Raw genomic sequence first — 18,307 nt, forward strand, 5'->3', positions numbered from 1 at the left:
TTTTTGTTTTGTAGTGGGAAATGCTTCCATGAACTTGTGATCAAGGGGTTTTCTATTTATATTTGTTGTTACCAATACTACTACAAAATTGCCAGCATTTTGGATCAAGCCATTGCTTGTAACAGAGAGGTGTGAGATTTTACATTAGGATATCTATTTAAAAAAAAAAAAAAAAAAACAAAAACAAAACAAAAAAACCAACAAATCACCATAAATGGTCTTGTCAAATTTAAAAAGAGAAAAAAAAGCTCCAGTCTGAAACCACTGTATTGACTGCTGGTAAAAATAACAGTCAAGTCTCTGACAGCTGAAAGAGAGAAACGAGGAAAAGCATGTTGCTTTTAAGTTTTTCTCTTTGTTTGTTGGCGGTGTGCCCATACATCCCATTCAGGGCTCTAGAAATGGTTCACTGACTTGAAACTCTGGCTGCTTTTAATTGTGTCAGTTTTATTTGTTTAAGTAATGTGGGGAAAATACGGAGCTAGGTCTCTCAACATTAAATTATCAACTTTACAGATATTTTTTGTCCAACTCTTTAGACAAGTTAAGAGGGATTCAGGTTTTAGATTTGTTTTGCTGGTTTCCAAATGCCATTTTTTCACAATGGCTTTGAATTGTTTGTTACTGCACCCTCAGAGAATCTCACCATGAGCTATACATTTGCTCAGTAAGTCAGACAGCACCAAATCCATCTCTAACATTGAAAAGCTGTTGAGATCTATTCAAGGAGAGAACTGTGCAAGTCATTTGAAGTGGGGCTTTTTCAACATTTTTTGTTGTTAAAAGTGCTCGAAAAAAACACATGCAAAAAATGTACACCTGCATAACATGTGATTCATGAAAGCATGATTGTTGCTTTACTTAGGCTTTTAAATGTTTAAAAATCTCTTGTAAATAGAGTGCTTTGTTTAGAAATCAAGGTCTGTTGTTAAAAGTGAAATGAGAAAAATAAAAACATTCTAGAATACTAATAATGCCCTGCTTTAAGTTGCATTTGGAGCAAGTATTTATTTTGAGGTAAAGTAGAAGATAATGTTATATGTATCAGGTGTTAACCTTTTGGCATTTTTTAATAATGGTGGAATTCAGGAAAAAAATGCATAACTCTTACTGAGAATTAACTGTATCTTCATTAAGTTGTAATTAAACAAGTAGAGAAGCATCCATGCTGTGTTGAGTGTTGCAGGAAAATAAGGGCTTATGCCTCAGAGGGTCCCTTGTGATTATCACCCATCTGTGTTGTACTGATTGTCTGGTTTTGGAACATTCAACTGTGTGCTTATTTTAGGACAGAATGCACATTGTTCAGTTCTTTCCTTTCACCAAGATGTCCCTGGTGGCCACTGAAGACTGAGGAGTTGTGGACAGACCCAGAGATGAACTCCCACCACAGACAGTTCAGGGCTGTCTGTTGTTTCAGTTGAGGAGTGGTGGTGTCTTCTTTTGGCACATTCTGAACTTGGGTGTTTCTTCATTGTGGCAAAGATCCCCTTATTGCTATACAGGCATTTCAAAGTGGAGAGCTTGCTTGAAATAATGCTTGAAATAATAAACCACCCCTGGGTGGTTTGTTTCATTGGTTTGTGTACAATTACTGTCCTCCAGTTGCATTAGGAAGAACATTTGCATATTTATTTTTTCATGCCTTAAATTTTAACATTTCAAAAAAAGCCAAGGTAATGATTCAGGGAACAGATATTATATATTTCTTCTTTCATGTGTCCCACAGCCCTTCCATGCTATTCCCCCCACCTTTTAAATAGTGCTCAACCTCCAGCCTATAAAATCAGCAATTTGTCTCGTGTTTCACACTGTGACATTTGTGTTTGAGAGCCAAGCCTACTAGTACTGCACAACTGGATAAACAAAACAATCCTTTTTCCTAATGAGTGAAGCTGTGTTCTTGGTTACTTTTGGCTACTGGAAAAATTATAAGCACCTGAGCCACTCAGTCAGACCAGCAGCAGTGGTGTCTTGTGCTGGGTGCACTGAGAACTTGGGGTTTCAGGAAGCTGAGGCATATGTGCTTTCACATGATTTCATTAAAATAAATATTCCAGAGTATTTTATAATTTATAATTTAGTCTTTTAGTGCTGTGAAAAATAGACTTTTCAGTGGCACCCCTCTTCAGAAGAACAGGGAGAAGTTAAGTGACTCAGGTGCCCCAAGGTAGCTCTGCTGCAGAACCAGGAACTATAATCCTGTTCTGCAGTCTCACCAGCACTGGGTTAATAAATCAGAATCAAAAGAAAGCCTGGGTTGGAAGGCTCCTCTTGATTTCATCTGGTTGAACATCTTGCTGAAAGCAGGGCCTTGGGTTGGGTGCCCTGGTAAGACGAGTCTTAACTATTTCCAGCAAAGGGAGCTATTACTTTGGGCTTCTCTGTTTAATTCTTTTCACAGTGAGCAATTTCTCCTTGTGTCTGAAGCTAGTTTGCTCTGCAGCAGCTCAGGGGGAGCTGCTGCTCTTGCTCTTGGTCCTGTTCTCTGTGCATCCTTGTCAAGGATGCTCCCTCTTTGTGTGGAGCCTGAGCTGAGTCGGTGCCAGTTCTTGTGCTCTGTCTTGGTGCTGCAGAGCCCCCATCAGTGGCTGCAGGGAGCCCATGTCAGGGATTGCCACCTCATTTCCACATGTTCCTAGTTGCACTTGTCAAGTAGCAGATGCAGGTTGTGTGTCACTTGGCTTTTTTTCACGTGTGACTGATTTGGGGTGGCACCTGCAGTGGAGATCTCCTTCTTGACTCCGTCATTCAGCCAAGTGAATGTCAGAGAATGGATTAAGAATCAGTCAGGATACATTTTTTTCTCTTTCCTTTGAGGAATTCATGAGCAAAGCAAGAAAATATGTGTTATAGCTCTCCTGAAAGGCCTCTAAATGTGTGTAAATTGAGGCATTTTGTAATATTCTCTGTGAGTCCAACTGATTTCATTCTTGTACTGTGTAATTTCTAAAATAAAAGTGTACTGCAAACACTTTATCACACCACCCCTAAAAGCCTCCCTGTCATTTAACTCAATTATCATTTTATTTAAGAGTTTGATTAATCAGATTTGTCCAAGAATGCTTACTTACTATTGTACATAATTTGTTTGGAATCATGATGAAAATTTTCATTGTATCAGAATCAGTGGCAAGCTCCTGTTGACTTCAGCATATCCAAGATTTTTCTACTGCATTGTATTATTAAAATATTTATCAGTATTTATTTCACTTGCCCTGATGATAAAAATTTCCTTTTCTGTGAATGAAAATATAAACCCATACATAAATCATGCTAGGTAGATAAGATTTTTGGTGTAGTCAACAGAAATTCAGCAGCTCACTTGGGATATTTGAACTGCTCATGTCAGGAGACTGTTCAGAGTGCCTTCCTCGTGCCTCTCATGCTTGCTGTATCTTTGATTCATTTTCAGAGCAGCAGACCCATGTCTCAGATATAAAGAATGCAAATTATTAAAACTTTGATCATAAATTAATTGGCTCTGAAGTGAACACTTGCTCTCTTTCCAGACCATTTCACTTCCTGAGACCAGTTAGGAGTTTTTAAGGGTTTTAAGAATACAGCATTTTTTCGGAAACATCTATAGCATTCATCACAGAAAAGGAAAATGTTATTTCAGTTTTGCTGATACTGAAAATAGGTTATTTTTACTTGTTTAGTGTTGAAGGGAGTTTTCAGTGTATCCAGGACTATAATTTGGAATATCATCTGCTACAGCTCATGCAGAGGAAACTGTTACTCTACCTGTATGTGTTGTAGGATGGTACATGGGGTAATTTGTCGTGTTGATTATAAATGTAAATACTGTTTTTAAGGCAATGGTAACCAATAGTGTTTTTCCTATTTACAGAGCAAGCTTTACATGGAAGGATTTAGAAGCCTAAAAGAAGGAGAACCTGTGGAATTTACTTTTAAGAAATCTTCCAAAGGCCTTGAATCAATACGGGTAACAGGCCCTGGTGGGAGCCCCTGTTTAGGAAGTGAAAGACGACCCAAAGGGAAGACAGTACAAAAAAGAAAACCAAAGGGAGATAGGTAATTACTTTACTTTGCTATTCCCCTTTTTTTTCCTTTGCAAATTTTTTCTTGAAATTGTGTTTTCAGCATTTATTTGTTTGTGAAAGGAAACTCTTCTATGTACATTTGGCTTTTACATGTAGCTTAGTAATTTTATTAAAGCTGTATCTATACACCTACATCAATCACCCACTGATGAGTTTTACTGGAGAAGGTTCTATTAAATTAGAGGGATCCTGCAGAGGAATATATTATTTTGAAGATACTGCTATTAGACTGGAGAGAGGTCAGTCTGAACACAGGTGAAATAATGTCATGTGTAGATGAGAACTGTGCATGCTAAAGAGACTATCAATACTATCATTAAACTATCAATACTATCATTAAACTGCATCAGTAGTTTTATATAGAAAAAAATGTAGGTGCTGCAGTAAGGGTTGAGGTGTGTATAATTTGGTTAATTATGTTTTTACTTAGTGAACAGAGCATAAGGTGTTTCAAAGGTTGTAATTCCTGGTGGTCTGAGGGGCTGTTGCAATAATGCTTTACAAATTTCAGGTTAATTTTGATTGCTGCACTTGTCTCCACACATGTGCAGCAGTCTGACTTGCACTGCACTATTAGCCTTTATTTTCCACTTCTGATGGCTTCAAGAAATTCTGAATCCTCTCCACTACAAAGCCACCTGTGCCTAGTTCACCAAGGACAGCCTTCCTGCTCAAAAGGTTATTTATTTATTTATTTGTTTAGGTGAATTCACCCTTTTTCCCTCATGTTGTTTCCCAACCCTGACCTGTAATGACTGAGGCCAAAGGAATTACATACTTAGTGAGGATCCTAGTAAGAACATCTAAACAAGGTTCTGCCTGCAGTATTTGATGTATGGCCATCACTGGGGGGTGATTGCTCTCTTCCTTTGCACATTCTGAAGCAAGGAGTAGCTTAGAAAGATAGGGTCACCTTGAAAGGCAATGTAGCCCAGGTTTGAGAAATTTGGGATCAGGAACCTTTACTAGCTACAGATGAATTCCATTTGTCCTCACCTCTGTTAAAAGGCTCTTTTTTTTTGTCCCGCCCACCTCATTTTATAATTTTTTTTTAGTTAAGGAGTGGAGACAACATGATATTTGTCCCTCTTTCACCTTCTTTGTGAAAGCTAAAAGCCATACATGAAATTTATTGCTGCTGTAACAGATCAGAGTCCATAACCACAACAAGGAGAGACTTTGTAAGCTGGACAAAGCTTTCTTTTTGATTGCTCTCCATATCTGGCCTTATAGAGTCATGTTGCATGCAATGGCTGGTTTTTTGTGGTTTGGTGGGGGGTTTTTGTGGGTTTGTTTGTTTGTTTGTTTGTTGTTTTGTTTTGTTGGGTTTTTTTTGTTATTTCACCATAGGCTTTCAGTATTATCCTTATTTAAATCGTTGGTTTTTTCCATGAATTCTAATTGCTAATCTGTTTAGGGTATTAGCATTACCACTGTTCTTGATGTTTCATACTTTGGCAGCAAATAAAGGCCACAGTCATGCTGGGGTGATCCTGTTTACCTATTTGTTGCACATGTATATGAAGGAAGACAGTCCTTGCTTCAAAAACCTTGAAGTTTAAATGGGCTGGTTTTAGGCAGTCAGGGAAGGGTACATATTGAAAGAGGCAGGGATTTAACAACCTGTAGTATACAGTGTAGTAGATGCAGGGGGAAGCAGTGCTTTCCAAATGGAATTCCTCTCATCCTAGGGAAGCACATAAAATGTTGGGGTTGAAACTTCCCTTACTGCTGTTCCTCTTCAGGGATTACAAAGGGATCCTAGCTCCAATCCTGTAAATGCTTCCCTTACAAATCTCTAAAATGAAATGAGATGAATTCTGCTTTCAATCATGTTTTTTTCATAGCTGAAGCATAGAAAAAGTTGAACAGATATACCCTGGAAAACAGTGTGGGGGGCTGATCTATGAGACAGTGTACTCTCTAATGTTCACTTGCCTTTTAAAAAAGGGAGAATTTAAAATTAATTTGAATTAATTTGAATGTGAAAATGTGGGCAAAACCATCTACCCACTTCTGTCTCAGAATTCTTACACTTAAGTCATAAGACACCCAAAAAGGCTGAAATTTGAAATGTTTGAAGTAGCATTGACATTATCACTCAGTGAAAAGCAGTGTCTTTGCTTGAAGGAAAATTAGTTTTGAATGCCTAGACAATTAAAAAGGTGCACCTCCAACACGTCTAGTGAAAAGTTTCTTGAAGATTGCTCTTGTACTGAGAACTGCCTCCATTTATGAAAGCTAATCCCAGCTTCTTGTGTTCATCTCTTTGTGTGCTACCAGTGTAAGAGTGTGAGGGCCCAGCCTCAGTGCATCTTTTTGTCTGCATCCCATTTGAATGGATTCTGTTACTCTAATTACAGAGAGGAGTTAGAGATAGCAAAGGTGGGGGCAGAAAAAACAGAAAAGCAGCAATATGTACAGACAGGGAGGGAAAAAAGTCCTGACAGTGAGGTTACCAACACTGGTGGATTTTGTGAGGCTTCCATGCTAGACTGAGGGTCCCTGTAATTTGCAGTGTTGTTGCTGTGGGGACCTTGCTGTGATAATATTTGTGAGGAGTTGCACTGTAAGCAGCTGCAGGTGGCTTTGTAGGAGCTCCCAACACGTTCCATCCACAAAAGTGTTCCATGCTCTCTAGGAATGACCATGGGGATCTGATGCAGAAAAGATAAAGCACTCTGAAATCACACTTAATCAAGTACTTAGTAATTGGTAGGCACATCTATGGTTTAGAGTAGAACAAATGAAATCAGAACCTAACCCACCAGAGTAAAGTGGAGAGGAAAAAGGGAAGAAGGAAAAAATTACACTTTCTTTCTTCTTTTTTTTATTTTTTATTTTTTTTAAAAAGCAGTCCCAGTGTTTCTATGTCACCTAAAGTGAAACCTGGTAAAGGACTCTTTTATGAGTTGTAATTATTTATATAATATAGATGGCAGAATATTCTTTAGTGCAGTGTACATTTAAATAATTTGACCCAGAGACTTTTGGGACAATATTAATAAAGGTGCATGATGCTCACAGGACTAGAAGCTAGAGTTATCTTTGGGACCTAGAGGTATTACCCAGTATCTGTAAATATTCCTGCTAGGAGCTCAAACTGGGATACTTTTTAGCAGAGTGTCTGTTATGCTGTATTTGCTTAGCTTGGCACTTGCTTCATGTGGAGTGTTTTGGGGGAGATGGGGAGGTTGGCAGCTTTCTTTTTTTTCTTCATTTTTTGGTTTTGAAATCTTTACACCAAAATGGAAGCAATAAAATAAATCAAGAAGAAGGGAACAAGGAAGAAATATTTAACAGTATAACTCCATCTCCCAGGTCTAATTTATGTTATTTCAGTCCTCTGATACCTTCTGCTAACATCACACTTGGGGCAGGGAAACTTCTAGTACAGGTGACCTGTGTCAGTAAGTAGTTTAGATTTAAACATGTAATAAATAAGTTCTACATTGTGAGATTGGACATTGACATGAAACATTTCACTGGCTTGGTTTATAATACAGCCCTGCAGGTGAGCTGTGAGGAAGGGATTTGGGAGCTGCTTCAAATGATGGAGCTCAAAGAACCATTGCCACTGGATAAATGGTGATGCTGAATTAAACCCTGGGATATGACTGGTGAAACAGCCATGTATTTGCAGCTCAGCTGACTAAACAGTAATGAGTGCTGCAGCATGGATACAGCACTTTGAAAACTTTTATTCCAATATAGATAAATATGAAGGAGGAACAATTAGAAAAGAAGAGGTTTTGTGTTAAGATGTTATAAAGGGTGTTCACCAGTAACTCTTGAATGTGACCAAACCCATAATTTTCAAATGAAGAAGAACATAGTTCTAAACCACCCACAGGGTGGAAATACAGCCACTTAGGGAGGAGGGGTTGTAATTAAATAATATAATTCTCCCTGGGTGAACTGTCACTTAAAACTAGTTTGTGTCTGAGTCAGACAGAAAATGGTTTTAATATCTGAAGACATTTTGTGGATGATCTGAAGTCAGACTATATTAAGAAAATCTTAAAGGTCTTCTTTAAAAGCTCGTGATCTGCACAAACAGTCTCTAGGCTGGTGTGATGCAGGAGGGGATGACACATGGTGGCATGCCATGGAGGACATTTGAATTGAAGTTAAATGGACTAGGACAGCTAATTTAGGACAGCAAAGTTACTTCAAACTTGATATGATATCAATTCCATCTCTACTGATTGAATCACACTCAAGTGTATAATCTGACTTTCATAGACAAGCCTCTTACAGCTTGAGCTGAGCAGGTTTTTGTGAAGGAGATGTGAATAATGGGAGTGGTATGGGCTGGGCAGGAGAGCCCTGAGCTAGTGCCAATGTGGGAGAAGCACATAAAACCTGTGCTCAGCAGATGGGTGGGGAAAGCCTGTCAGTCCCTTCTCCTGAGAGTAAGCAAGGCCAGGCTGGCTGTCACCACACACTGCTCCAGCAAAGGGGATCCATCCACTTGGGCAGGTCCTGAACAGCACTGGGGTGAAGTGGGGAATGGACAAACTGAGTCATGCAGCCAGGGAAATGGACAAGTTCAGGGAGTTGTCACCTTTGGCACAAAATGGTGTCAACATGTTCTGTCAAATGGTGAAATTTTCCTACTCCTCTTCAATGTAGATTGCACTCACAGTTCTGCCATTTTCCAAAGAGGAAACTGACACACAAGTAATGCAAATATTGAATGGTTTGCATCAGTTTCTTAGAAATACAACCTTGCATAAGGACCTTATTTGAGGGTGGTGTTTCAGCAATTAGAACATGAACACCTCCTCTATGGCTCCCTTGCACCTGGTATTAGATGGCAAGAATCTCTTAATCCAATTTTCATTCTTGCTTTTTCCATTTTTCAAGCATAGGGCATTTTCTTGACTGTTTGTTCTTCCCCTGCATCATAATGATTTATTTTGTTGGGTGTTGAGTTGCTCTTTCCAGTGTTGTCTGAGACAACCTTTTAAACTTAGCCTGGAAAGACAGCCATCATTTTGTTCTCTTATGTGAAAATTGCCCTATGAAATGAGGTCCCTCTGGCCTACTATCATCTTTCCAACACAGGCACATATTTAAGGAGAGACTGTAAAAAGCAGGGAGGTATAGCATTCTATCTCTGGCAATAGTGGTTTAAGCATTCCTTCAGTATCACCAACTAATCTGCAAAAGACAATTAGATGAAGTGTTAAGTCCCTGAATTTTCTGGATGCAACTTTCTTTTGGATCCTCAAGGAAAGCTTTCTATTACTTGTGCAGAATTTTATAGAGTTAACAATTTGTATGTCTAGACAATGGGTTAGCATGGGAATAAACCACTCTTTGAGTTATGCTTCCTTACATAATTTTAGGATTGATATTTGCTGACTGTGCCATAATAAGCCACTAAACTGGCATGAAATGCTTGTAACAGGAACTGCAGAATGCTGAATTTAAAAAAAAAAAGGAAAAGAAAACAAAAAACCACCTTGAGAGCTTTGCAATACTCCAGGTACTTTAAGAAGGTTTTATCTTCACAGGGCTACAAACATTAGGGACAAAGCTTTTCATCCTTGGTTTTTTTCCTCAGGCTGGCAACACTTCGGAAGTTTTAGCAACATTTTGGGTTTTCCAGGAGTGAGATAAAACCAGAACACCAGAGGGTCTTGTTGATAGGGTTAAAAAGTAGGTAAATTTTAAAAATAGCTACCACTTGGTGCTGTGGATTGGAGGCTTGAAAGCTGGCTTGGAGATGGATCTCTAGGGCAGGAGGTCAATCTTTGCTGGTCTTTGTGCAGACCCATCCAAGTCTTAAGTCAGAAGCCTCTGAACAGTGTCACTGCATATATTCATTAGACAGCCCTTGTTAAAATCCACATCATCCATCTGTGTTTAAAGGGAGCTCAGCAGTCACAGCCCTCCTGCATAACAAACACACAGTGTGCTTCCAGGACTTGGTCTGTCCAGTCTAAGAACAGAAGCAGATCCTCAAGAACAAGTATTTTTGGCATTAAAAAAATGAAAAGTGGCTTAAGGGAGAAAAGAGAAAACAACTGCCACTGCCTGGTGTGTATAGCTCCCAATACCTATGGACCACGCACTATGTGTTGTGATTTCTCCTCTGGCACAGGATGTAACTAAACCAGTCTTCCTGAAATGCCTGGTGTAGTACTATGGGAAGGTGTTCCAGAGTGAGAGCAGAAGCAGGAAAATCTCACCTCTTGGAAGACAGCAAGCCACAGCTAGGCTAGCTTCTACCCCCAGGTCCAGCATACAGCACTGGGAGCTGCCTTTCTCAAAAGATACTGGATTTCTCTTCCATGATTCTGTAGCTCAAGCAGTAAGGAGCCAGGATGCAGAGCTGAAAGATCAGTGCTTGCATGTTGGAGCAAAATGTAGAAATTGTTACAGTTGTGAATAATAGCATGTATAATATTTGAATATAAGGTTTTGTTTTTCAGAAGACGTGGAAGAAATCCCATTCAAAATTTTAAATTGTGGTTAGATTTGCAAAGCCAAGTGCCCATAGTTAGATGCAGGCTACAAAGCTTAATTTAATCCAAGGTTGGTTAGATATTTTGGGGTACCCTGGCACACTGTAATGTGCTGGGTGATTATACAAGCAATTCCTCATTCATTTGAAAGGCCATTTTCTGGTTTCAGACAATTTAATTGCCAAATTCATCCCAAGGCCACTTAAAGTAAGATCTCTTTTCAGATCCTCCATTGCTGGTGAACTTGCATGACCATGCAGGGTTTCAGCCTGCTCACTTGGGTGCAGGCAGGAATTGGGTTTTGCACTTAGGCCTACAAATCATCAAAAGATGCAAAAATATGTGCTGCCTTTCCATCATGTGTCTTCTGGTGGGGCTTTTCATGTGCTTCAAGTAAATGCAGATATCTGTGCCAAGGGAAGAGCCTGGAACCTGGTAGCCATGACACCACTAAGCAACATCCAAGTGTGATTTTCATCACTGCAAGCTTAGAACAGAGTAGAGCCTGGAAAAAGTTTTTTGGTATCTGTTTGTATGCATGTACAGTTAAGAAGAGAGAGGCCCCAAATTTTTCACAGTGTTTATAATAAGAAATCCAAATTTGATGCTAAAGTAAGTAGATTCAATTCTGAAAACATACCAGGAACAGATGAAGTGAGTAGGAAGGTGTCATTTCTGTGCAGCCTCATGGAGAGTAAAGCTGTCCCTGCACAGCAGATGGGTTTCTTAAGTACATACACTGTTTTTGGAACGCTGAATATTTTTCTTTAATCGGGTGTCTTCTCTAGGCCTCATGTTTTCTGACTATTCCACTCTCTTTAATCAAGGGGTGAGCTCTCTCTCACTTACAGTAAACTCTCAGTGTATATTCAGGCCCTTGCCTGCACTGATACACCTAATGATCCCACTGCATTCCTACCTGTACTAATGATTGCATATACCAGAAGGAGTTTAGAAGCAAAAAGAATTGAGAACTTTGCTCAATTTAACAGACATTATGCATAAATCTAGTAGAATATATGTTAAAAGTATCTCAATAAATAATTTGCAAAAAATCATTCTGTTTCTAAAACAATCTTCCTGATATAACTGGCATCTTCTTCTTTAATTCATATTTGTTTCTCAGTGTTTAATTTCTTACTACTATACTATTTTCAAGTAGTCAAAAATAAACAAAAAAGTGCATACATTTTCAGGGGCCAAACCAGTAAAAACTTACTCTTGTGCTTTGAAAATAGCAGGGAACAGAGAATTATTTGAAGATATTGTCCAGATTGTGAAAAATCTGTTTTAAGTTGATACTGATGACTACAGACTGTGCTGCTTTGAGCTCATGAAAGAGCTGAATGACACATGGTGGCATGCCATGGAGGACATTTGAATTGAAGTTAAATGGACTAGGACAGCTAATTTAGGACAGCAAAGTTACTTCAAACTTGATATTATATCAATTCCATCTCTGCTGATTGAATCACACTCAAGTGTGATGCTGTAGCTGTCAATGGACTGGGAACAGACCTGCTCACAGGATAAGCTGCCTTTTCAAAAGGTTCAGACTGCCTGTGCTGTACTTTATGACAGAAATATTCAGCATAATTAAACAATTAAACCCCAAATCTTCTATTTTAGGAAACCTATTGCGTTTCCTTGCTTTTTATTTTTTTAACATATGTTGCACTGCAGCATCACCTAGCAAACATACTCAAAACATAATAATAAAAGATAAAATGTAATAAATACACAACACTGAGGACCCATTATAATGGTGATTCCAGATAATGGAAATAATTGTCATATAGTTTGGCCTGTTGAAAAAGATACCAAAAACTTAAAAGCTGTAGAAAAATGAATTATAGCATATTTGCTAAATCCCTGAAACATTGCCTCTGATTTACCACTGTGGATGAATCTGATGCTCTTTAGAGGGCATAAAAGTTCTGGAGCCCTTTAACTTCAAATTAATAAAGACTGTGTGGTAATGTAATTCCAAATCACTACAGCTGTTTCTTTTATTAGCTGTGGCTTCATGTTTCTGTCCTTGACACTTAAAGATCAAACCTACTTAAATATGAATAATTTAAAATGTGAATTTACTTCAATATCTTATTTTGCCAAGAAGCTCAGCAGCTCATTATGTAAGAGGAATGTGTCACAGAGGTAGTCATCTCCATAGTGGTGGTGCAGGCACGATGCTGCTCTTCCCACTGTGCATCCCCCACCCCCAAAAGTGCACCTGTGCATTTGTCAGGCAGGTAGTGACACACAGGCTGTGTCCTGAAAGAAGTCATGAGTCTGTAAGGGCATACTTGCACCAGGAAAGGGACTCTTATTTCAGGAAAAACATACCAGTTGAAGCCACCCCTGCACAGCAATGTTGCATCCTCCATCCAGAAGTAGCAGGACTGAGTGGGACTTTGCAGTTGCTTCTTCTGGTTATGACAAGCTGCTCAGTGAAGAGACAGTGGAGCTCGAATGGAAACGCTCCTGTGGTATCCACAGTCCCTCAGGCAGGGTAATGGGAAGATATTTCAAGATAAAAGGTAGGGTGAAGATTAGGAAGAAGCAGGAATAGGAAAACAAACACAGGGAAGATGAAGAAGGAGGTGGATGAGAAAGGACTTAGGGAAGGAAGAACAGACACTGAAAAGAGTGTCAATGTGAGAAGCCCAGATCTTTTCCAGGCTCCAAATGGTTGCCTCAGTGCTGGTAGTTCTGCTGCTCTTCAGGGACTACAGAAAATCCTGAATCTCCCTGCACACACAGTCAGGGATTCAATTGAATTTTCCTGCATTTTGAAAAATTGCTGCAAGTCAAGAGCTGAAGCACAGGTGGTATGTGAGCTCCTGCTCTGCAGCCTTGCAGCAGCTATGGTGATTCCAGTGGATCTGGGAGGGTTGACCTGAAATGGGACTTTTTGCAATATTCTACTTATGTGTGTTCCTTGCTTACCAGGTGACAAACGTAGCACATCTGACAATCTGGAGTTTGTCTTGCAGAACTACCAAATGCAGCCTTCACAGGTGCTCAGTTTGAGCTTCGCCTTAAATGCATCAGGTGCTATAAAACAGTGAGTGCTCCAAGGGCACTGGTATTTCAAATTGGGCACTTAGAATAATTCCCCTCTGGAAAATAATTTTGGCTTTTTTTTCTTGTGCTCCAGAATCCTGTGCATTTCTCTGAGACCAAGTAAATCACACAATTTTGTAGAGACATTGCAAAGTAATTAATGTTTGTAGTGCATGAAGAGATCTTAGTGTGAGCCCCAAAATCAGTATATTTTTTGTTCATGATTTAGCTGGATTTAGTGGTGAGTTCAAGCATTGAATTCAGTAGGAATTCAAATTCATTAAGGAAGAAGGATACAATAATTTGTATTTCATACAGCAAATGAGAAAAGACAATATAGGAGAACTCACATGTGGGTTCACAGGCTGGTACTGCAGTGTAAATTATTTCCATCTCTTTCAAATAATGAATGGGTAGATAATAGGATTTGTAGAAATTAGCCTGCATACTCCTCTCACTAGTTTGGGGATTTGGACTCGTTTTTGTTTGCACTGTAGGATGAGGATGAAGAGGGTTCAGGGAGGAGGTGGAACACTGCACAAGAGAGCAGAGGTGCTGTGGCCAAGCTGGAGGAATAGCGAGCCAAGCATGGCATTGTTGATTGGGAAGAGGGAGCTGGGTTTGCTCAGTAACAGTGGAATGGTTAAGGAGGAAAGAGTTGTGAAAGTTCACTATGAAATATGGGAGTGAGTGAAACAATTTCTTTTCTTTGATCTCCATTAATTTATAATCTTACAATGTTGAGTCTCCCAGCACTAGAGCTTTTACAATGAATAGCTGAAAGTAAAAAAATTGATTTAAATTGTACTGGTCTTGTGTTGAATGGCTGCCTCTATTCTAGAAGTCACTTGGAGTTTTAGCCTTTTAGCTGTTAGGTAGTTTAAATGCTAAACATTTAATTTACTTTAGACAGCTCTGCAAACAACAGATAGCTACAGACTGCTCAATTAATGTTGCAACAGTCTTGGCATCAAAGTTTAACCAAAGTGCTTTGATTTCTTTTAATGATAAATGAATATATTCTCACCAGTATAACAAGCTGAAATACTTCAGTGTTTTAAATTAAATTTCTGATTTGCTAGTGTTTAGTATCTTTTCCTTTTTGTTATGCTAAACTAATAATGTAAAACAAAACAATGGTGAGTGTGTGTCAGTGTGTGCCTCAGATGAGTTGTATTACAGAATTGTGCGGTGTTACTTCTTCCATCAATGAGAAGGAGCCATCAGTGGTTGCAATAGGATTAGAAGTTGTATGTAGCTCAGATGTAAGCCTATTAATTTACCTTTTTAAAGGTTTCATTGTGTTTACCTTCTTTCTCCTTAGATTTTATAAATCACTTCTTTCTAGTAAGTAAATGAAAAATCTGCCATTTCCTGTTTATCAGACTAATTCTTTCAAGTTCTTATGTTTTGATATATTTTTTTGAAGAATAATGGTTAGCCAGTCAAATAATAATAGTTAGAAATATATACCTACACCTCCTTTTAATAATTACTTAAAACATGTAAGCAGTTTAGTTTTCTAAGTCAAAAAATAATCCTCATTTAATTTACACGGTAAATAATTCAATGCGATTTTATGTTATTAAATGTGGGAATATCATTACTCACTTCACTAGTGAGAAATTCTGGAATTTTTGTCTTTATGTTCATTGTGTAACAAACAAATTTTCCTTGGACCCCAGAAATAATTTTATCAAATTGTTCTTTCTTATTATCTCTGTATTTCTACCTCCCTGGAGCCTCCTGAAGTTATCTTTCTCCTTTACAATTTTATACATTTCTCTTATACATAGAAAAGAAACATCTGGCTTTTTTTTTTTTTTTAATGAGAGCTGTTCGCTCATTGACCAAACAAGCAGCGAGGAATCTGTTGTGTGGCTAATTACTGCAAGAAAATGAGGCAGTAGTCTCACTAATAATGACTAAAATTTGTATTAACTGGTGCTGTTTCATTTACTGAGTCAGCTAATCTCATACTTTCACCCTTACAAGAAAACAAATCGTGTTTAAAAGCGCCTGGTGTGGAAAAATGGTACTTTCAAATGTAGAGATTAGAAACATTTAAAACATACATCTCTGTGGTTAAAGATGCCGACTCTTAACTCTCCTCTGTCTAGAGCTTTCCTTTTTTATCTTTGAAGTTCCGTCATTATTCCGTGTCTATGCCTTTGGTTTATTTTTGTACCCTATCCTACAGAAATTAATTCACACTGTTTAGATCCAATCTTTTTAGAATATTTATGAATGCAATTTATCAACAAGTTTACATTTTATGCAGCCTGTGGAGTTGGATTTTGGAATTTGCTTTTTTAGTAGTTCTTTTGTGGAAGAGAAATCTTTCAGGCATGAATTGATAGTCCAGATCTTTTGAGGTCTGTCTGTGCTAACCTATGACCTCTCTTCTTAGGAGGTCAACATCTGAGGGCAGGAGATTAAGGCAGTTAAAAGATTGGAATGGGAACTGGAATGGAAAAATTAGCCAGCACATTTTGGGTGGAAAACATCAAAGTCATCAAACAATTTGCTTATTTTAAACTCAGTTTAAGGGTAACAAGCTAATTGTACTGTGTTTGTTGACGCAAGCAATTTATATTATTTGAGAACATGAACACTGAAGAATTTTTTTTTTTTTTATTGGAGAAACATAATGCCTCTTCAGTATAAATGCACTATGTATTTTGTATTCTAAATGTTTTTAGTGCAACATTTTTAGATAATAATTCAGGATCTGCTCATACAGTCAGTGTGCATTTAATTAGCTGTATTGCTTACAAACAGCAAAAGTATTGCAGAACCTGAAACTTGCTTGTAGTCTGCTGAAGACCCCTTGCTGTTGTTGGAGAATGCAGGTGCTCTCAGTACAAGGGAAAAATTATTCCCAAATTAAAATTTTCTAACTCCAAAATTTTCAAACTCATTTGTAAGCATCTCTCCTTGTTTCAGTTTTTGAAGTGTGAATTCCTTTCCCATACAAATTTGTGACCAAGACATGTTCTTTTATAGATTATAAATTGACTTACAAGAAAAGACACCATTGTCTCTTTGTTCTTGTCTGACATAGTTCAAAATTCATTAGTGTGTGTTTTTAGAAGAGTGACAACTTCATCTTTCATCTGTGCATTGATTTCAAAAATGTTATTATCTAGAAGACAACTTCCCACATCTGAACAATTATGCAAGTTTAAGGATTTGTGTAAGCAATCACATTTTCTTCTTGGTTGTTTAAAGTGCAAATGAAAGTGGTTTCAGTATCATAGGCAAAAGCCAGAGTAGTGTTTCAGCATGCAAACCCATCTAGCAGGAAAGAAAACAAAAGTTCCAGGTACCTCTCAGCTCAGGCTCTGACTCACAGCATATGGATTATAGTACTTCTCCTATAGGTATGGCTGCTAATTAAATTAAAGTACTATAATACAGTTAAACTCAAGAAGACAGCCATCTGTAAACCTCAGTGTAATTTCCACATGTTTTCTTGTTCTTTGGATAATGAAGGATATGAGATTTAAACCCCTTTGCAAGTTTATAACTTTACAAACTCTTCCTCTAACTGTGAAAACCTTTATTTTGGAATAGCTTTTAGCCCTGATTTGTACCTGAGGGTAAATTGAACAAAATTATCACCGTAATTTCTTATTCTTTCATGGAGGGCAAAGAAAGGAAAGCAGGAGGAGCTGCTCCCAGGGGTGCAGGGAGTGCTTTGTTTCCTTCCTGCCATTTCCCTGGGTTGCTGGAGAAGCTGTGCCAGCTGCAGGGGTGGCTGTGCTCCGCCATCCCCGAGGCACTGGATGTGTCCTGGATGTGTCCTGGATGTGTCCTGGATGTGTCCTGCATCCTCACTGCTGCTGCCACAGCTGCCTGCATCCCTAGGAGTGCCACAGGCACTGGGAATCAGAGAGCATTTGAAGGGGCACAACCAACCTTGAAGGTTATTGCATCTTCGAGACCTGTTCCCTGTTTGAATTCTTGGGATAAAATGGGGCAGCTTCTGATCAGCCATTTTGGGCTTCTTGCTTGTCAGCACTCTCTGTGGTTAAATAATCCATGGTTGGAGAGCCAGTTCTGTTTTACAGCATGGTTTTGGTTACCCACTCGTGAGAACTCGTGAATCCTTGTGAAGGAACAGAAGATTTGTTAATTAGTAAAGAAAAAATGTTAACTACAAAGATAGTGTGCCTGACTTGACTTAAGATAACTTTCTTGTTTGCCTGAGCCATTTCTATACCTTCCTTCTCTTCTGTATGTTTACCAGTAAACTCTTCAATGCAATCCTTCCTAGTCCAAATAATACTTAAAATCACTGTAGTTTTTTATTACAATAGAAATTGTGATTCTTGGCTATTTGAATTATTAGCCAGCAGTGATGCACACTCATTTTTTGATCTGGAAGTACTGCTCCCCAGGATTTTTGCTGGATTTGTGTAGCCTCTTGTTTCATGATGTTTGATGATTCAAGCACTCTGTCCACAAGCCTGCTTTTCTTAATATCTTTTCCCACCCTTTGAAAGTAATCTGTAGATATCTGAGATCTGCAGATTGAAAACTACTCCAGTGCACACTCTCAAGGTGCTGGAGGTTTTTCATCCCTTAGTAATTGTGGCATTACTTCTAAATGTGCTAAGAGCTGCCTCCAGCAGCAATAGCTTATGGGGCAGAATAGACTGCTTGCTGAGTTTGTGGAAGGGTAATTCAAAACTC

At 38.5% G+C, this 18,307-nt stretch overlaps 1 protein-coding gene across 1 annotated transcript in view; it reads left to right on the forward strand.

Annotated features, from left to right (window-relative positions):
- LIN28B (lin-28 homolog B) overlaps window positions 1-18,307 on the forward strand; it is a 101,804-nt gene that overhangs the window by 54,470 nt on the left and 29,027 nt on the right. Inside the window, exon 4 of the mRNA XM_071446559.1 lies at window positions 3,854-4,038. Within this exon, the coding sequence (XP_071302660.1) occupies window positions 3,854-4,038 (185 nt within the window). The remainder of the gene's footprint in view (window positions 1-3,853; window positions 4,039-18,307) is intronic.

The sequence above is a fragment of the Agelaius tricolor genome, unplaced genomic scaffold, assembly GCF_023055355.1.
Source record: "Agelaius tricolor isolate 1412-34295 unplaced genomic scaffold, bAgeTri1.0.p SCAF_1, whole genome shotgun sequence".
Classification (NCBI taxonomy): Eukaryota; Metazoa; Chordata; class Aves; order Passeriformes; family Icteridae; genus Agelaius; species Agelaius tricolor.